The following is a 19,867-nucleotide window of genomic DNA, read 5'->3' on the forward strand; positions in this document are numbered from 1 at the left end:
TCCAACGTTTTGCAACACTTTGCAGTTTGAATGATGTCTTGTATGAACATGACGGAGTATGTTTTTATGTTTCCACTGTTCGATCGCGCCCGCGACTCTCACACACACACACACACACACACACACACACACACACACAACATATTCCAGCTTTGTGATCTTCCACTGTGATGTTTCCAAGCACATTTTTGCGCGTGTGAAGAGGATGATTTTTTCCGTCGATATTGGAACGTGAGTGAAGTACAAAGCCTATGATAAAGAATAGTTTACCATCCAAATCCATCGCGAATGTTGAAACATTTTGATTCTGAGAGAGATACGTGAGCCCAACGCCGCTTACTTTCACTTTCGCTTTAAATGATTTCGTTTTGGCTTGTTTATAGTTATTTTTTTATTCTTGTTCTGTTCTGAATATCATTACATTTAAAGGATAAATCATTAATCAAATCAAATTTTTGTGACATGGCTTAACATTACCGTGACTTTGCGCACAAATTGTCTATGCACGCGAGGTTATGCGCATGACTCAAACACTGGCAGACACAGCAGCAGTTGTAGGCAGGTATATTGATCATGAAATCAGAATTTTCTTGTCTTGAATTATAAATCCTTTCATTCATTTATGTCACTTGTTTAAGTTAATTAATATGTAAAAAAAAAAAAAAAAACTCGATTGGGGGCCCCCTGGTGGCGAGGGGGCCCCAAGCAGCCGCTTAGTTCGCTTATGCCTCGGGCCGGCCCTGTTTGCGTTCTACAGTCGCCATTCATTATGTTTACTGTGGCGAGCAGGACGAGGCTGAGGGGCGCGGGAGAACGGCGCGAGGCCGGTGGCGTGATTACTGATGACCGACACCGAGACGCACCAGTCTCGTATCTCTCACGGAGGAGCGGGAATTTTCTTAGCAATGTTAAAACGCACATCAACCGATCACTTGTTTAGCGTTCATGTAAACACTACATTCAGATTCACCGATCGGAATGAATTCAGTTAGATTGAAACAAAAGGTGTGCATGTAAACAATGAATGGCGACCGCAGAAAGCAAAAGCCGAATACCGGACATTTTGGACGATCTCGACGGCCGGACATTTCCGGGAAAAAGAGGATGGTAACCCCTACTACTCAGCTTTCTCCTACTACTCAGCTTTCTCCTACTACTCAGCTTTCTCCACAGAACAAGAGCCTGCTAGCTTAGCTTCCAAAGAAAGACGGCTGACACTGTACATTCTGTGAGTGAGATCCCACCCTCTATGGGCGGGTTGAACACATGCGGGACAGCTCCTCCTACTGGCTGTAGTCTTTAGCCTCTGGCCAAAAAAATCCTCCGATGACGCAAAATGCCGATTTTTGCATCATCGGAGGATTTTTTGCAGACAAAAAATACATAAATCTCTCATCTCAGGGGGATATGAGTGTAGAAAGAACGGTAATTCGAAAATACTACAGGTTTTCTACTAATACAAAGCTTAATGCTAAATCCTGAAGTATCCCTTTAAGGGAAAGCATGTACTGGCATCAGTGTGGAGGTGTAAAGCAACCCCAGAGTTTCTTCATATAATAATATTAATTTGGCATGATGTGGTAAATGACCGTGGTGTAATCAGAGTGAATCTCCTCGTTGCTGATGGAGATTGAAGCTTCACTGAGAGACTCTTCATGCTTCTGGAAACTGACAGACGTGTACAGGAGCTCATCAGAGGGGATTGTGGGTAACTGGATTGGAGTCGATCCACATGATGAAACGATTCCTATGTGAACAAGAGAAGAGAAAATGCGAGGTTAAACCGTATGTGTGTTTCTGAACAGCAGAGGGCGACAAACTCACATTTACTAAATGTACAGTTTTGTGTGTGTGTGTGTGTGTGTGTGTGTGTGTGTGTGTGTGTGTGTGTGTGTGTGTGTGTGTGTGTGTGTGTGTGTGTGTGTGTGTGTGTGTGTGTGTGTGTGTGTGTGTGTGTGTGTGTGTGTGTGTGTCTCACCATGTTTACAGCTGTATTTCAGCCAGCATGATCAAACCCCGGAGTAACAGAAAACAGAAAGGCCTGAAAACACACAAAGGGATTGTCAAGGTGAGACTATGACATCATGTACAAGCATTCATACACATACTGTACATCAAACACTCGTTTCAGATCACAACTCAAACTGAGCAACGGATCTGTTGGATCTTACCAGACTTTCCTTTTTCCATTCAATAATGTCTTAAAAAAGAGGAAAAGCAGAGAATAAAAACGGGCTGTTAAGCTTAAAAAAAGCACCACAGATGTATTTCACAGACATATGCACATGTGTATTTCATGTCTTGTGAATACTGTGTGACGAAACAACGGACACAAATTCATCATTAAAATCACTTGTGTATATTCATACCTGGCACATGCTATCATTGGTCAGAAGACCTGTCCAGACCTAAGCTTCTCAGTGCATAACGATTTACATTTGGATCAGTTTTGTATTGTCATTGTATAGATAAGATCTGTGTGAATGTTCAGAAAATATCCTTTTTGCTCCACACAGACAAAAGCTTCAACACAAAAGCCGCAGCCAGTTTTACTTAAACAAGCAGGTTTTAGATGTGTCCTGTTGTCTGTGGTTTTCAGCTGGTGTGAAGATGAGTCTGAGTCTGCAGACTTTCCCACACATGATGCTTTAAAGAGACAGTACATACAAAAAGGATCACACTTTTCTTTTTTTTTTAGAAATGAAGCTGTAGAAAGTAGGGCTTTATGATAAATCGATTTATCATGATTAAGATTTCTGCTTCTCCAAAAATTATTGTTGCAATATTGGGCCGTTGTTATTTATTCTGAAAACTTTATTTATTTATTTTTAACATTCAGTTATCATGCATTGGTAGCAAGCTTTCACAATCTTTCATGCTTGCGGTTGCCAGATGTCAAGAGTTTAAATCCCCAAACATTTTCTCTTAAAAAGGAAACATTTTATGTCTTAGTTTTACGTTATCTTTGCAATCTGTCAACCATTGGCACACACACTCTCTACACTGTGATCGACAGCCGTATATCCCAGATCTGAAAACACTGACTAACAAGCTGGAGTTTCTCGATCTCCATTTGAGATATTCTGTTAGATGAAAGTGTCGTTCAGTCAGTCTGTTCTGTCACGAGCCGCTTGTGCGATTAAATCTGCGATCAAACCTTCAGTGATGAACTGTAATAAATACAAACATGGATCTCGACTCTATTGTTTGTGATTGTGGTTGCTGAATAAATGCACTTATATTCATCTCTGTGTGACGATATAAAGTGCAACATTAGCATAATTTGGAATTATTGGAATTATTATTAGGAATTTCACTGTTTAAGGTTTTGAGAGTGTTAATGTATATGATAAATATAATAAATCATGATTTTTGCTTACTTGTGAGTGCAATAAATGTGATTAAATGTAAAAAATAATTTCTGAAATTAGAATAATCGTGACAAATGATTGCAGTTATATATATATTTTTAAGCAAAACAATTGTGATTATTAGTTTAATTAAAGGGGGGGTGAAATGCTATTTCATGCATACTGAGTTTTTTACACTGTTAAAGAGTTGGATTCCCATGCTAAACATGGACAAAGTTTCTAAAATTAAGTTGTACGTTTGATGGAGTATTTCTGTGGCAAAAATACTCCTTCCGGTTTGTCACAAGTTTCGTTTCCTTATACGGGTCCTAAGGGCACTTCTCCCGGAAGGGCGCGCGCGCACCCGTAGACCAGAGCGAGAGAGCGAAAGCAGTACGCCCATCAAAGCGCTGTGCTCGGCTTTAGGGAAGTCATCAACGGAGTTGTGCAAGTGTTCTTGGTTGTTCCCTGCATTTCGACGATGATTGTTTTATAAACAAGGCCCAGTTCGACGCCGGATTTGCAGATCATCTAATGCTTAAGGATGGAGCAGTCCCAACGATAAAGGTTCACGGTCGTGCGTTGGAACCGCAGGCGGTGAGTAAAACTGCTTCAAATGTCTGTGTGTTGTTAGCTATCGGCGCGTAAGCACAGCAAGTAAACAACATGATCACGTATAGTTAATGTATCTATGGAGCGTGCGATGTATGGTGTGTGTGTGATTCGTGCTCGTGATTCTTTAGCTCCGCCCACACGGCACGCCTCCAGTCGCTCGGAAAGATTGACAAGCTATTTTACCTTGAGTCACATGTAGATGAACTTCAGTGAATACGAACGACCCAGAAGTCTCCTCTGCGCACCAGTATTTCCCAGAATCCTCTTCTGTCAGACTGCTGATGTTCACAGTAAAGACTCCAGCTGAGGTTTCGTCCATCAGAGAGAACCGGCCGTTTGTTCTCGTATCGGATGAAACACGAACTCCGTCTCGGACACAGATGTTGGGCTGATCTCCTCTGCAGAAAAGCCTCTGTGTTTGAGTCCTGACGTTCTTACAGCTGATGGACACCGATCCTCCGACAGACGCTTCATGAGTGAAGAGCGCTGGAGAGAACAAACACATGAGGATGATGACAGAAAACATTGAGATGATCCCCAGAAAACACTCTCACCATCTTTCAGGACGATCATGAGCTCAATGGGAAGGTTAAACGCTTCTTTCACTGCACACCAGTATATCCCAGCATCCTCTGCTCTCAGGTCACTCAAGGTCACAGTGAAGAGATTGAGTTCAGTGTCGTCCTTTACTGAAATCTTTGTTTTATTAACATGGGCTTCATTTGAGCTAATTATTTTTTGAGCATCTTTAGTGAAACACTTTCCTTTACAAAGATGCTTTACTTCTGTTGAATGGTTTCCATCATAAGGGCATTTGATCTCAGATGAATCTCCTTCACGTCCGACCACTGGAGGCAACAATAGTCAAAGAAAATAAGTATTTATATGCTGTCATATATGCATATGTTATTTGATTTATGGTCACTGTACGTACTAGTTGGAGTGAGTTGATGTTGATTGGTGAGCGAGACAGAAGTCAGATGTGTGTCTCTGGTTTCGGCTCCACACCAGTAAACTCCAGCATCTCTCACGCTCACATTACTGATGCTCACTGTAAAAACTCCTGCTGGACCGGCAGAAAACTCAAAGCGTTTCTTCTCTGATGAACTGATGCTTTCACAGATCTTCTCCTTGTTCTCTTTGCAGATGTGTGTGAAGGTCTCGTCGTGTTTCTCGGGGAAATTGCAGGTGAGTTTCACACTTTCACCAATAATAGCAAATGCTTTGCTTAATGCAGGAAAATGATCAACTATACACACAAAACAATGAAAAATATACAATATAAAAAAAGCTATCTTTCTTATTTTAAGTCTCTAAAATGAAGGTTCTCCCAGAAGCTCTTTACCTTGATTTACTGTCAGTTTAATCTCAGTGAACAGATCATGATCAGGGATATTCACTCCACATCTGTACGTCGCTTCATCAGCCGCGGTTAAATTACTGATGAAAACCTTCAAACGTCCTTCACTGGAATCATCATACATGTGCACTTTATCATGATGAACCCACTGATTCTGTCCATCAACGAAGATCTTCTGAGATGAATCTTTCTGGATAAACTTCTTGTTTCCTTTGAATTCTTGTGGAAATTTACACGTGATGAAGACTGATTTACTGGAGTAGGCCTGAACCTGGACAGAAGTTTGACCTGCAAAATGAGATTTATATGTTGATTTATTACATTATTAAAAGTCAGGAGGGATTTACATTCCTTATTTAGAGCTGTAAGGATATTTTCATTAAAAAGTCACCATAAACATTCAGCTGAATCTCTTTAATGAAGGTTATGTGAGTAATTGATTGATGTGATCCGTCTCTCTCCACTCCACATAAATAAACTCCACCGTCCGCTGCAGAAATATCTCTAATGGTCACAGTAAAATGATCTTCATGACTGTCAGACAGACTGAACTTCTCCTCAGATGATTGTGATGATCGTGAACTGTTCAGAACATGGACAGGATCCTCGTTCAGTCTGTAGAAAACTTTGGTGTGTGTTTTAAACTTCTCATCATATTCACAGCGAAAAGTGATCGTCTTTTGTCCAAGATACCCGTCCCGGATAACAGACGTCCCACAACGAGACCCTGAAAATGATTTCAACAAAACCTTGTGACATGAACTTAAATCTAAAATATTATTAGTGTTATTAAAGGTGCACTAGGGAACTTTGTCCTCTCCATCGCCATCTCTGTGTGAAACATACAATGTCATGTTCAACAGTGTTTTCCTCTTAATGTGTATTGTGGTTGTTTTTAGGTATATTTATAGTTTATTTATAACAGTGACATCCTACATCAAGACATACTGACAGAAAAACACACATCTGAAAATGTAATCTGAACAGGGAAGTTACATTTTTTTTTTTACAGAGGAAACATGCAAAGAAGAATGACAAAAAACATAAAACTGACATTTTCCCTGCATAATCCAACCCGGCAGCTCGAACTATGGATTATTATTATAATCTGACCATTTTGAATCATTGTGGATCAAGGCATGGAAACGGTTTTAAAAAATTTTCAGTAATTCATTTTTGTTCATTTTTACTCAAAATCTTCCGTACTGCACCTTTAATACTATAATAAATAATTGCTGTAGGAAGTTATAAAGTGTCACACGTACCTTTACTCTCCACTAACGTAACATCATGACTCCATGTCTGATTGTTTCCACATGTATATTCCCCATAATCCTCTCTGTTGAGGTTCCTGATAAACACTGTGAAGAATCTGCTGTTTTCATCATCATACAGAGCGAATCTCCCGTTATAAACCCATTGACTCTGAACATCAGTACTGATGCCCATCTTACAGCTCCTGTCCCTGCAGAAATACTTCCCTTTATGTTGATCATTAGTCTCTCTCTGGTTTGAGATCATGCACTTGAACATTAAACTCCCTCCAGTGCATCCAAACACTCTGACACAAAGTACTTGACCTGCCAAACACAAGTGCATTTGCTCTGGGTTATTATATATCATCAATCTGGGTAATATAGTATATTATTTGACCCAGACTGAGCAGTGAAGAACTGACCTGAGATCAGGCAGAGAGTGATGAAGATGAAGATGATGATGACAGCCTTCATTCCAGATTGACTTCAGTCTCAGATATCCAGAGAAAAACCAGATCCGATCCCGATCCAGTGAAAGCAAGAACTGATCAAATGTGTTTCTTGAATGCGATGTAAGTCACTATCATTAGAAGTACACAGATCCTCCGTCAGTCTTTCTCACGTTTCTTCTTCCTTATTCTCTAACGGTTCCACCCAGATCTGCACTGTTAACAGGGCGGAGAGTGTTGAGATATGTGTGAAATGTATATGTGTGAAAGACAAGCAGAGAAACACAGATGACAGACGACACATCCGTATATTAATATAAACATATACATTAAGAGTGACAGAAGGGTGTAAAGACTTCATCCTGCATTCATATTAAGAGAGCATACAGGTGTATGAGTATATACGCACTGTGAGAATCTAATGTGCTTTGGATGTTGTGAAAGATCTCTAAGAGATTACTCCTGATATAAGAGCACTTCTAGGCCTGGTTTCACAGACAGGGTTTAGATTAGGCCACGATTAGGCCTTGGTTAAATTAGGACATTTAAGTAGCTTTTATAAATGTGCCTTAGAAAGAAAGAAACATTGCTGATGTGCATCTCGAGACAAAACAACGACAGTGACATATTTTGAGATATGCCAGCGCAAGTTTCATTTAAAACAGACATTTCAGTCTGGGACTAGACTTAAGGCAGATGACACATCCAAATATGTGAATACTTGTTTATTTACTCATTTATTTAATAATTTACTTGTTAATTTACAGGAAATGCTCGAAATGTGAACCGTTGACTATCATTTTGCGAACAATTGTTTAAACAAAAGGAGTCACATCGAAACACTGAGTCGGCGTTTTGAGTCAACGAAAACATGGCGTTTTGAAAACACTCTCCAAATTGTATTAATTTGAAAACGCAGTTTTTCCATCACCATGTGTGATGACTGTGAAAACGGAGGCTTTTTGAAGACGATGACGCATTTCTAGTCATGTGATGCAGTCATGTGACCAATTCATCCAAGATGGTGGACGACATCGTACAGCAGTTGTTTTTTGCTGCTCTCCGTTTTGACAGCCTTGTTAAAGAGTGATGTCAGTTTGTACATTCTGCAGATATAGCTTTTCTTCAAAGGAGACGGAGGTTTACTCGCAGTTGTTGTTCAGCGGCGAATCTCGAGCGGAGATTTTAGGAAAACTTTGTGCGTGTAACTGTCGTGCCCGAGGAGAGGCGTGACAACTTTAGGATGTCTAGGGATTCTCTGTATCATCTGAGTGAACTGTTACAACCTCACATTCAAGGCCAGACAACATGACTGAGATCACCGGTGGACGTTGTTACCAGGGATGTAGTGGAGGCTAAATGCTCGTAAACGCTGTTTGCTCACCTCCCAAAATTCGGAAATAGCGTTTATCCACCTCCAAAGTGTGTTTATCCACCTCTAAAGTGTGTTTATCCACCTCTAAAGTGCGTTTACCCACCTCTAAAGTGCGTTTACCCACCTCTAAAGTGCGTTTACCCACCTCTAAAGTGCGTTTACCCACCTCTAAAGTGTGTTTATCCACCTCTAAAGTGCGTTTACCCACCTCTAAAGTGCGTTTACCCACCTCTAAAGTGCGTTTATCCACCTCTAAAGTGCGTTTACCCACCTCAAAAGTGTTTATCCACCTCTAAAGTGCGTTTACCCACCTCTAAAGTGTGTTTATCCACCTCTAAAGTGCGTTTACCCACCTCTAAAGTGCGTTAACCCACCTCTAAAGTGCGTTTACCCACCTCTAAAGTGCGTTTATCCACCTCTAAAGTGCGTTTACCCACCTCTAAAGTGTGTTTACCCACCTCTAAAGTGCGTTAACCCACCTCTAAAGTGCGTTTACCCACCTCTAAAGTGCGTTTATCCACCTCTAAAGTGCGTTTACCCACCTCTAAAGTGTGTTTATCCACCTCTAAAGTGCGTTTATCCACCTCCAAAGTGTGTTTACCCACCTCTAAAGTGCGTTTACCCACCTCTAAAGTGCGTTTATCCACCTCTAAAGTGCGTTTATCCACCTCTAAAGTGCGTTTATCCACCTCTAAAGTGCGTTTACCCACTTCTAAAGTGCGTTTATCCACCTCTAAAGTGCGTTTACCCACCTCTAAAGTGCGTTTATCCACCTCTAAAGTGCGTTTATCCACCTCTAAAATGCGTTTACCCACCTCTAAAGTGCGTTTACCCACCTCTAAAGTGCGTTTATCCACCTCTAAAGTGCGTTTACCCACTTCTAAAGTGCGTTTATCCACCTCTAAAGTGCGTTTACCCACCTTCAAAGTGCGTTTATCCACCTCTAAAGTGCGTTAACCCACCTCTAAAGTGCGTTTACCCACCTCTAAAGTGCGTTTATCCACGTCTAAAGTGCGTTTATCCACCTCTAAATAGCCTATAGTTCCTAAGCCATTTTAAATTAAGCTTATGTCGTTTTAGTTTCATATTGTTCATTATTAGTTTCATAGGTTGTTAAACCTAAGACGAAGTCTTTCATATTGCGCTGCATTACTGCATCAGTGCGATATCATTAGTTTGTAAAGCTGTCAATCATCTCACGTGAACCATGTGACCATAAGGCTGTCCTTCTGCAATAACGCTGTCTGTGTATACTTCCTCATTCTGAGCTACGAGACAAACAAAACTAAACACATCTCTTCATCTGATTCAAGAAGCTAATAATGCAGGATTCAAGTATATCTGGTTTGTGTGTGTGATTATTTCTGTTCGATTTTGGTTATTTTATAGGAACAAAGAATGTTTACAGTATGCATGCTAGTAAAGATAGCCCTTAGCTTAAAGGAACACTCCACCGTTTTTTGAAATAGGGCTTATTCACCTTCTTTCCTACATTTAGATAGGTGGGCAAATGCATTTTTGTCTCAGTGCATGCATTGTTTTAGTTTGACAGGGTTGGCGCTAGCTTAGCTTAGCATAATGAATGGAATCCTTTGTTGCCAGCTAGCATGTCCTGAGTAAAAGTGATATAAAAAAAAAAAACCCCACCTAATTACTTCTTGTGGCCTGCGTATTCACAACAAGTACAAATAGCGATGCAGATTAACACTAGGCGATTTCCTATGCAGATTTTGACTTGGGACTATATTAGGGGGAAGCACAGGCGAAGCACTGCTACTTAGGCGCAGAGATATCACGCCCAAGTAGCAGTGCTTCGCCTGTGCTTCCCCCTAATATAGTCCTTAATATATAAGTCAATATCTGCCTAGGAAATCGCCTAGTGTTAATCTGCATCGCCATTTGTGCTCGTTGTGAATACGCAGGCCACAAGAAGTAATTAGGTGGGTTTTTTTTTTTTATATCACTTTTACTCAGGACATGCTAGCTGGCAACAAAGGATTCCATTCATTATGCTAAGCTAAGCTAACGCCGACCCTGTCAAACTAAAACAATGCATGCACTGAGACAAAAATGCATTTGCCCACCTATCTAAATGTAGGAAAGAAGGTGAATAAGCCCTATTTCAAAAAACGGTGGAGTGTTCCTTTAATATAAAATGCTAAATATAACATAATTCAAAATCTTTTTTTGACTTGAAACCATTTTAAACGTGACTGGAATATGATACAAATACTCAATGGTGTTTTAAAGTGAGCTTTAAGTAAAAGTGTAATATTAATAAATGATATTGTGTCATGTAGCTTGAGGCTACCTGTTGTGCTAATGCACCTGCTGCAGGAGCTTTCTATTCCATACAATCATTTGTATTTTTTTTTTTTTTTTTTTGAATTTTCAAGAACAGTTATTTATTGTTGGTTTTCTAACAAGACTTAAGATAATAGATGGATTACTCTCGTATAGTGGAATGACAGAGATTTAGATGGTCAAGCAAAGAATACAGGAATACAGGCTATAATGGCGGAATTCAAACAAAAGAATAAGGATAAAAGAATAATGAAGATTAAGTCTCTCTCTTGCAAATGTGTTAAATGTTTGTCGATTTACATGAATGGGCCATTTCTCCTCGCCAGACATTAGTCAAAGACTGTAAATGGGTGTTTACAGGGCAATAAAATATCTGAAAGCATCTTATCAGCCTTTTCTAAAACTTCTTCAAATCCTCCCATGATATGGTCTCACAATAGGCTTCATAAAATGCATAATTTTAGAGATATCATCCTCAGATCTGAAATGAAGCATGACCACACTTGTAGCTACACTTTAGTTGTGGTTATAAGTTGATGTCCTACATTAAAAAAATAAATAAAAATTATTTTAAAATTTAAAATTTTAATAAATATATTCTTAATATTTGTTGTTTTTGTTTTGCTATAGCATTCAGACTGGATACCTAAACATTGAATGCATACTAAATAATTTATTTGAATGGTTTGTTTGAAAGGGTTAGTCTATAGTTAGTAATTTTTTAAGACAAAAGTAAAATAAAATCTTTGATTCCAGCTTGTTAAATGTGAATATGTTCTAGTGTCTTCTCTCCTCTGTGACAGTAAACTGAATATCTTTGAGTTGTGGACAAAACGAGACATTTGAGGACGTCATCCTGGGCTTTTGGGAAACACTGATCCACATTTTTCTGACATATAGACCAAACAAATAATCGATTAATCGAGAAAATATTCAACAGATTAATCGACTATGAAAATAATCCCAAATCCCTAATCATTATGTACAAGTGCATTGCATTGGAAGCCCTGGATATAAGCCTCCCTCTCTATCTCTCTTAAATATTTTTGTTCTCTCTGTTTTATCATTTAGTAAACTTTATAGATTTCAGAACTTAGATTAATGTATGAATTGAATAGTGATTGTGTGACCTATGATGAGGGGACAACCAGTGATACCCTTGATAGTACCATCAAATGATAGGCTATAGCGATGTCATCAGGATACACACACACCGGTAGGCAGTGGCCCACCTTACCGGGTGACCACGTCGTGGTCCACCAGAATTTATAGTTTACCCACCTCTTTTTTTTTACCACTACACCTCTGGTTGTTACAAAGGTTGCATGTACTCTATACTATTTAAGCGACGAAGGTAGACTGCTGAAAACGGCGAATGCTTACCCACACAGCAACACTGTGTCGGCCCAGAACCGGCCCACATCTGGCACACGTGGAAAGATGATCTGGTCCACATGCAGCGTGGAATGACAGCCCTTGGGCGGCTCACTCCTGTTTGCCAGATCTGGGCCACAAGCATAGCCTGGCTCCGCCCTCCTGCGTACTTCCGCTAAATTTTATTTCCCTTCAGTACTACGTCTGGGATTGTGGTGTATTCTTTGGTTTTCTCCGATAATTTTTTTACCGGTCCAATCAGCGAACAGAGGGAGTGGCTGAGAACGATGACGTTGAGGTCATGCGCTAGTTTGAGTTGTAGGGTTACGTCACGACCAAACATTAGCGATTGGTGAAAGATCCAGAGTGGCTCTGGGCAGATCCAATAGTTTTAAACTTCAACAGAAAACCCGCCTACAAGGAAGTTAACGCTTGTCAATGGAGAGATGCCAGACTCTCTGTACAAATGAAATGTACGAGAGTCTGGTAGAACCAGGCTACCACAAGCAGGCCATAGCAATGCCACATGTCAGCCAAGAGCAGAGAAATAAACCACAACTGGACCTTATCTGAGCCACAACATCTGTGTATATTAAATAATTGTACACCATAACAGTGATTAGTATTTCCATTAGTTGGGCTCTTAACTCTTATTATATATTACGTTTTTTTTTTTTGGCCGCTGTGACAGTGTGTGTGTCAAACAGCAGCAGCAAAGAAAGCTAAAGTGAACTGAGATCAGGTGATGATGGTTACCTGTTGATGGCTTTATAATCATCATGAAATATACTGATTCACTGACGACTTTGGAATCTAACAATTGTGTTGATCCATTAATATATTCACATCACAAACCCTGTGTTTCTGCCGTATGAGATCCAGCAATATTATAACAATCAGTTAGAAGATTTTACCAAACATGAGAACGAAAATTTTACCTATAGTGACACACACAGAGATATCAACAATCAGCGTATGAATCTCAACAATGGTTTTACTTAGGATCTTAAACTCTGGTTTAGACTAAGTCTAGGACTATTTAAAACCATGACAGATAAATCAGATTTCTGTTAATGTGAAGACAAGGCTTTATCTCTCTCCAGAAAACCGCCCCATAATGTCTTTTCATCAGTAAATCTGGATAAAGGACTCATTGAGCTCCTCCTGAAACTGTACATTGAGCTCTTTCTGCCAGTAGGAGGCAGTGTCACAGTGAGTTTGTGGATTGAGAGAGTAGAGATGGATTGAACCAAACTCTGTAAATGAAGTTGTGTTGGACAGAGTAGAACAATGATTGTATCTTAAACTTGAGAGATTGATTGAACTTGATCTATTAAAAGCCTCAAAATAGTATCTATGAGTTCCTGGATTTCATAACACTGATAAACATAGTTTAAGTGTTGAAAGTGGCTCAAGGATGATTGTAAGGCAATTGCACCCTTTTTTTCCATTGTTGGATGGTTTTCATTGAGATTTTAAACATTATTTAATCTAGAAAGAGACATGGTTTTCCTTTCACACAATGTTATTCATTTTCAATGCCATGTGTTTTCGGTCCGTGTACCTTCGGATAATTAGTTTTTTCGTTTTTGTTTAAAAAACGGAAAAACAAAGAAACCGTTCGTTTATCGCATATTCAAACCTTCTCGTGGACATACAAAACAAGTTTCAGTATGGTCCATGTACGTTTTGATAGTTTGTTTTCCGAGTTGAAATGAAATAAGCAAAAACGAGAAAACGAGCCTTTATTTGTTTTTCGTTTTTTCAAAAAATGACTTAATGACTTCAAAATCCGTTTTGCACATGTGGGCGGTCATGAGACGCCCCTTTCACCCGATTGGTCAAGCAAATCTGAGCCTGTGACGTCATCAGTAGTTCCCCAGGTCTGTTCGACAAAATAATAGTCCTGCTCTGCGTATTCCGCGTCTTAAACTGTACAGGGCATGTCTAGAACGGGCTTTCTTCTGTGCAACTTAACCCGTTTCACATAAATATTTATATATCAGAAATATTAAATATGAATCTGCATCCAGCCGGTTTTATTTAATTGTGCTGTGCAGTGTTAAATGTGTGTGTGCTACGCCTGCGCTAGACAGCGGGTGAAGTTCAGTCCATACGGAGCTGTCATAACTCTTCTTTTAGACAATACGCTCAGTTTTAGACAAGATGTCATTGCAAATACTTTAATGCAAAACTGCTAATGGTGGTATAGGCTACCGATGAGGGTAAATTAAAAAGCAAATGTCAGTCATAATACAGGTTAGACAAGAATAATTCAGGGCTAAGATTATTACAAATAAACACAAGATTTTAACGCATATCCGAGTGGCATTGTGGAGCGCGCACTGCATGGCACGGAGTCGCCGGCGCGAACTTGCATTTTCCTATCAACAGTGGAAACAACTTAAAATAAAATACTCTATAATTTCTGGATATACTGAAAATAATAATAGCCTACATCATTCGCAACTACTTTTATTTGTGTAAACTCAATAACAAGAAAACGTTGTGCTTTTGTAAAATAAAACAATCAGTTTCATTGATCTCCGTGAACTGGAGTGCGTCTCAGAAATGAACTGGAGTGCGTCTCAGAAATGAACTGAAACAGTGTATACTGCCTAACAGACAGGAATATTCCTATATAATAATTATTACCTATTTAAAGCTTGAAATGTACACTTTTAAATGAACAAATTCAAATCGAAAGCATCTGATTTTGTAACCCATGTGGATTTCTCTCTAAATGCGCATCTGCATACAGCGAAGATGTATGGATATTTGCAGCCGACACTGATTTAGAAAACAGTAGCCTAGTTTATTAATAAACAATTAAAATGCCTCTTTATTTTTTCAGAAACATTTATTATAATTAGCCTACTTTTGCGGCAAGATTTATGCATGTGCTTGAGCGCGGAATAGGATAGCCTATTCCTCCATGCACCCAGTATTTAATTAATATAAACGTGCGATTAGTCAACTTAGCTATTGCTTAAATAAATGACTACTAGTCGACTAGAAAAAGTCTATGGGAACTCTAATCAATATTTAGTTGACATTATTTACTTATTATTTTTTGGATACTGATAGGCTAATTGTACTGAATGTTTAAGATGTTGTTGTATTGTATCTTCTGTTATAAAGATGAAGATTGACATTTCGTTAATTAAAATAAGCAGATAATATTGTAAATAAATAAATTATTTATGTTCTGTTAGATGGCGTTTTCACTAGTATTTTGTATAATTATATCTAATGAAGATATATTAACAAAAAAACGTATATAATAATATAATATAGGCCTAAAACTTTTATATAAAATATAGGCCTAGGTTATAGGCCTACATTTTTAAAAAGGGCCTAATTTTTCCTGGGTTCACCTCACCGCATATAGCCTACCCGCTACAATTGAGAATCACTTATGCAGACGCAGTTAAGAGAGACAGTTTTGATGTAAGGCCTATTCCCCTTAATACACAATAAAACAATATACAATAATTAACAACGTACAGAGACACGTCCATCAAAATTGACAGGTATCTCTACGAACCGGAAGTAGGCAACCGGAGTCATCGTCATGGCGGCGCCCATTGTTTAGAGCAGAATAAGGTGACGCATAGTAGTAGCCTATGCTGTGTTGCATACAGAGTTTATATTTAAATCTTTGATCACATTACAGTGTGATGAAAATAAACTTTTCTTAAATCATATCACTCTGTTATCACCCTTATGTTGTACTGTAAAAGACATTGTCCAGTAAAATTAGGTTTTTGTAAGAAAAATGTTGTGAGCAAATGTAGAATTGTTTTTTTGAAACCCTGTAAATATATGTCATAACTTTCTTAATATTCAATCAACACAAATTGCTGTAGATAGCCTATAGGCTGTCTGATGAAATCTGTATCTGACATGGGATTTATGTATTTACACACAGTTTTTTGCAGCTCAAAGGTGGCACAGTTAGTGCATTTTTATAGCAATTTCAATTGCATACTAAGAGACTATTAAATGCAACAGTGAAAAATATGAAGTTACATGTAACAATACTTTCAACATGAAAGACCGCCAGTAGGTGGCGGCAAGTCAGCCATAAGCAAGCGGGTTTTTAAAAATGCTCTTCAGACAGGTGGCGTCACGGACATAAGCCGATTAATTATATCATGAAAATAAATATTTGTTTAAAATAAAATAAAATCTCAGTTTCTTTAAATTTGGTGACAGAGATATCAATCTGTTAATTCAGGATCACCTACTGGGAGTCTGGGACCCAAATGGGAGCCCAGTGGTCCAGACAACTCCAGTGCTGGCTGTATAACGAATTGGTTCAATGTTATTTTAATGGAAGCACAACAACAATAAAATAGTAGGCTACAATAAAAAAAAACTCCCGGGGCGCATAGTAGCCTATATTAGACATTTATTAACAAAACGATTAAGACGCAACAGGCCTACATAAAACAAAAGCATTATAACAGATAAATAAAAGATATTTGGAAATTTCCCTTTAAAATGAACGCTCAGTTTGTGGTTCAGTGTTATTTGATTGTTTTGTTGTTATTGTTTTCAAAGACAAACTCACTTATAGTAAACAAATATTTATTTATTTTTTACTAACAAAATAGGCTATCTTGCGCTTTTTCCTCCGCTATAGGCTATCGACCTGTCAATCATCTCGCTGTCTCACTCTCGCAGCTATGATTATAGTTACAGTAAAAAAATATATATTTACCCTCATCGGTAGCCTATACCACCATTAGCAGTTTTGCATTAAAGTATTTGCAATGACATCTCCTTGTCTAAAACTGAGCGTATTGTCTAAAAGAAGAGTTATGACAGCTGCGTATACTTGACTGAACTTCACCCGCTGTCTAGCGCAGGCGTAGCACACACACATTTAACACTGCACAGCACAATTAAATAAAACCGGCTGGATGCAGATTAATATTTCATATTTTTGATATATAAATATTTATGTGAAACTGTGCAAGTTTCATTTATGTGAAACTTGCACAGAAGAAAGCCCGTTCTAGACATGCCCTGTACAGTTTAAGACGCGGAATACGCAGAGCCATAGGACTATTATTTTGTCGAACAGACCTGGGGAACTTCTGATGACGTCACAGGCTCAGATTTGCTTGACCAATCGGGTGAAAGGGGCGTCTCATGACCGCCCATATGTGCAAAACGGTTTTTGAAGTCATTTGTCTGTTTTTGAACCGTGAACCAAAAAACGAAAAATCAAGCCGAAATCTCATATTTTTCGTTTTTTTGAAAAAACGAAAAACGAATAAAGGCTCGTTTTCTCGTTTTTGCTTATTTCATTTCAACTCGGAAAACAAACTATCAAAACGTACATGGACCATACTGAAACTTGTTTTGTATGTCCACGAGAAGGTTTGAATATGCGATAAACTAACGGTTTCTTTGTTTTTCCGTTTTTTAAACAAAAACGAAAAAACTAATTATCCGAAGGTACACGGACCGTTTTCCCAGAGCATGTGGGTCCGTGTACTTTTTGATCATTTCATTTCCTGTTTGGAATGGAATAACGAGAAATGAAAACCTGCTCGTATATTCGTTTTTTAGTTTAGTTTAAAAAACGAAAAATGAGATTTTGGCTCGATTTTTCATTTTTCGTAAGTGGTTTACAAGTCGGTTTATGGGTTCGATGTTTCATTTGTACACGTGGGTGTTGCTGAAACGCCCCTTTCATCTGATTGGTCAAACCGCTCCGCCTTCAGTAAGCTACGAGCTTTTCTTTCTGTCAGGCAGAATAAGAGTCAGTACGAGTGCGGCACTGACAAATTATTACAACCTACAAACTACAATGGCCTAAACAGAACTGGAACCTTTGTAAGATATGCGCTCGTCTTCACAAAAAAACTAAATGCAGGGTTTTTAAACATCTCGTGTGGAGAAAATATTGTTTATTCTGGTTAGTATGGCAAGCCATGGCAAAAAGCAGGATAAGTTGTAGGCTATAGCTTACTTGAAAGAAAAACAAATTTGCCGAGTAAAAACAGAGTTTGTGTTGTTGAATCATATATTTTTTCTAGTAGGCTACAGAGCTCATGACAAACAAAAGTTCTGGATGGACAAACATTAAATGCAAAAACCAGTGTGAATAACAATATCTTAAAATAAACTAGAGAGTGGATACACAGATATGGCCTGTTTATGAATGAAATTTATGCATTTATTTGTCATTTAAACTGATGCAAACTGGGAAAGAGTAGAAAAGACTTATTATCCTGTCGCCCCCTCTAGTGGACAGCATTAAGTATTACGGCCTTCATTGCTCAGATTACGCAAGTCGATGGATTTTTTGGGAAAGTAAGTCTGACCAGTTAGAAAAGATATAAGCAAGTTAGACCAGTCTGAAGGTCTGAGCTGAGTTTGGTGAAGCATTAAAGTTCTAGGCGGAGTCAATTTCTCATAATAATAATAACAATTAATCCCAAACCAGGGGCTCGTTCTTCGTACGTTGCTTATTACATCTGAGATCAAATGACACATCCAAGATGATTTCATCGTGCTAATCATGATCTGGCTAACTCGGTTCTTCGAACACACCTGTTGTTTATGATTAGTATTGCTGGATTGAGTTATCTGAGATAACTGCGCGTTCATGCGCTGGTTGAAAAGGGGATATGTATCGATAGTAGAAACATTGATCAGCAACGCTGCTATTGGCTGCTCAGCGTGGCCAAAGAGCGCGCTCAGTTTTTCTCCTCAGCAGAGCAAGAACTAATAGTCGAAGTTTATTCGGAATTTTAATGTTTAATCAAAACGCCAGGGAACACCTCAAAGTCTGCAAAAGCCAGGAGAGAGGGCTGGCAAAAAGTAGCAGACAATTTAAATCCGTTAGAAGTGGCCATGTTAGATGTTTTTATCACTTATTAGCCTATATTGTGGAAAATTCAGCGTTTCTTATAATCATTCGTTTCCAAACTGTTTAATCATATGTTTCTGTGAGGTTTTCTAGCAGCTGAGGGAGGACAGGGAAGCGAGAGGCAATTTAGGTCGTAGATGAAGGCCTTTGGGTGTCTCAGGGACATAGAACAGTGTGACCTGTACCAGGGGGTAGAAACCAGTCCGAACCAGCAGAAGATAGGGGGTATCTTTCCGGAAATTTACAAGAAACCTGGAAGGAGGAGTTATTTTGCCAAGAAACTGTATAAAATATCTATGTTTTGTTGTGTCTAGTAGGCATTCTATTTCAAAGCTGGGTGGCTGCGGCTTTTGTGAAAAGAATCCTCATTGAAATAAACCTTTTCTCTTTATTACAGTTTTGTCTCTTGAAAGTTTTCTTACACCTCTGATGCTGTTTGATATTAACTTCTGAAAATTGCCATTACACCTATATTTTTGTATTTTAATAATTGCATAATTACTTTGTTCATTGTAATGTCAGAGTCACCACACTAGAACATGGAAACAAATAAAAGTGAAGTACAAAAATATTCTACATAATGGTAATTTTTTGTTATTATAGTCTCTTCTATAAAAGGAACTGTTAAATAAATGGTTGTCTGTTTATAAAAGCAACCAAGAAAAAGGCTGGAAAAAAAGAAAAGATCTTAGTTGTATAGTCATTTCAACTGTTAAATCTTGAGTAATGATGAATTGCTTTGACTTGTGAAAGTGAAAACTGATAAACTTATGTTAATGTAAAAAATATTTTGCCATGAGTTATTGATCACATGTTTCCCGAGTGTAGTTCATTGTAATGACATTGTGTTTTCCTCTTTTGTGCACTTTTACATAATACACCAACACTTGTATCT

At 38.5% G+C, this 19,867-nt stretch overlaps 1 protein-coding gene across 2 annotated transcripts; it reads right to left on the reverse strand.

The window, feature by feature from the left end:
• Window positions 1-836: 836 nt before the first annotated feature.
• Window positions 837-7,620, reverse strand: LOC309494222 (polymeric immunoglobulin receptor-like). 2 transcript variants are annotated; one of them, XM_082163485.1, is made up of 9 exons: window positions 7,004-7,620; window positions 6,591-6,905; window positions 5,717-6,052; window positions 5,311-5,613; window positions 4,900-5,214; window positions 4,520-4,813; window positions 4,149-4,451; window positions 1,979-2,041; window positions 837-1,717 (listed from the first exon to the last, which is right to left on the reverse strand). In XM_082163485.1, the coding sequence occupies exons 1-8, from the start codon at window positions 7,053-7,055 to the stop codon at window positions 2,010-2,012; spliced, it is 1,950 nt and encodes a 649-aa protein (XP_082019611.1). In that variant the 5' UTR covers window positions 7,056-7,620; the 3' UTR covers window positions 837-1,717; window positions 1,979-2,009. The 2 variants fall into 2 exon arrangements, with proteins under 2 accessions (XP_082019611.1, XP_082019610.1); XM_082163484.1 differs by having other exon boundaries at window positions 837-1,747.
• Between the last annotated feature and the right edge of the window lie 12,247 nt (window positions 7,621-19,867).

This window comes from Leuciscus leuciscus (genome assembly GCF_965113295.1).
Source record: "Leuciscus leuciscus genome assembly, chromosome: 3".
Taxonomy (NCBI): Eukaryota; Metazoa; Chordata; class Actinopteri; order Cypriniformes; family Leuciscidae; genus Leuciscus; species Leuciscus leuciscus.

Coding starts and splice junctions, on each gene's coding strand:
- LOC309494222 (XM_082163485.1), bottom strand. CDS start 7,055: ATGAAGGCTGTCATCATCATCTTCATCTTCATCACTCTCTGCCTGATC. Junction 6,906..7,003: donor CACTCTCTGCCTGATCTCAG/GTCAGTTCTTCA, acceptor TGTGTTTGGCAG/GTCAAGTACTTTGTGTCAGA. Junction 4,452..4,519: donor CATGATCGTCCTGAAAGATG/GTGAGAGTGTTT, acceptor TGTTCTCTCCAG/CGCTCTTCACTCATGAAGCG.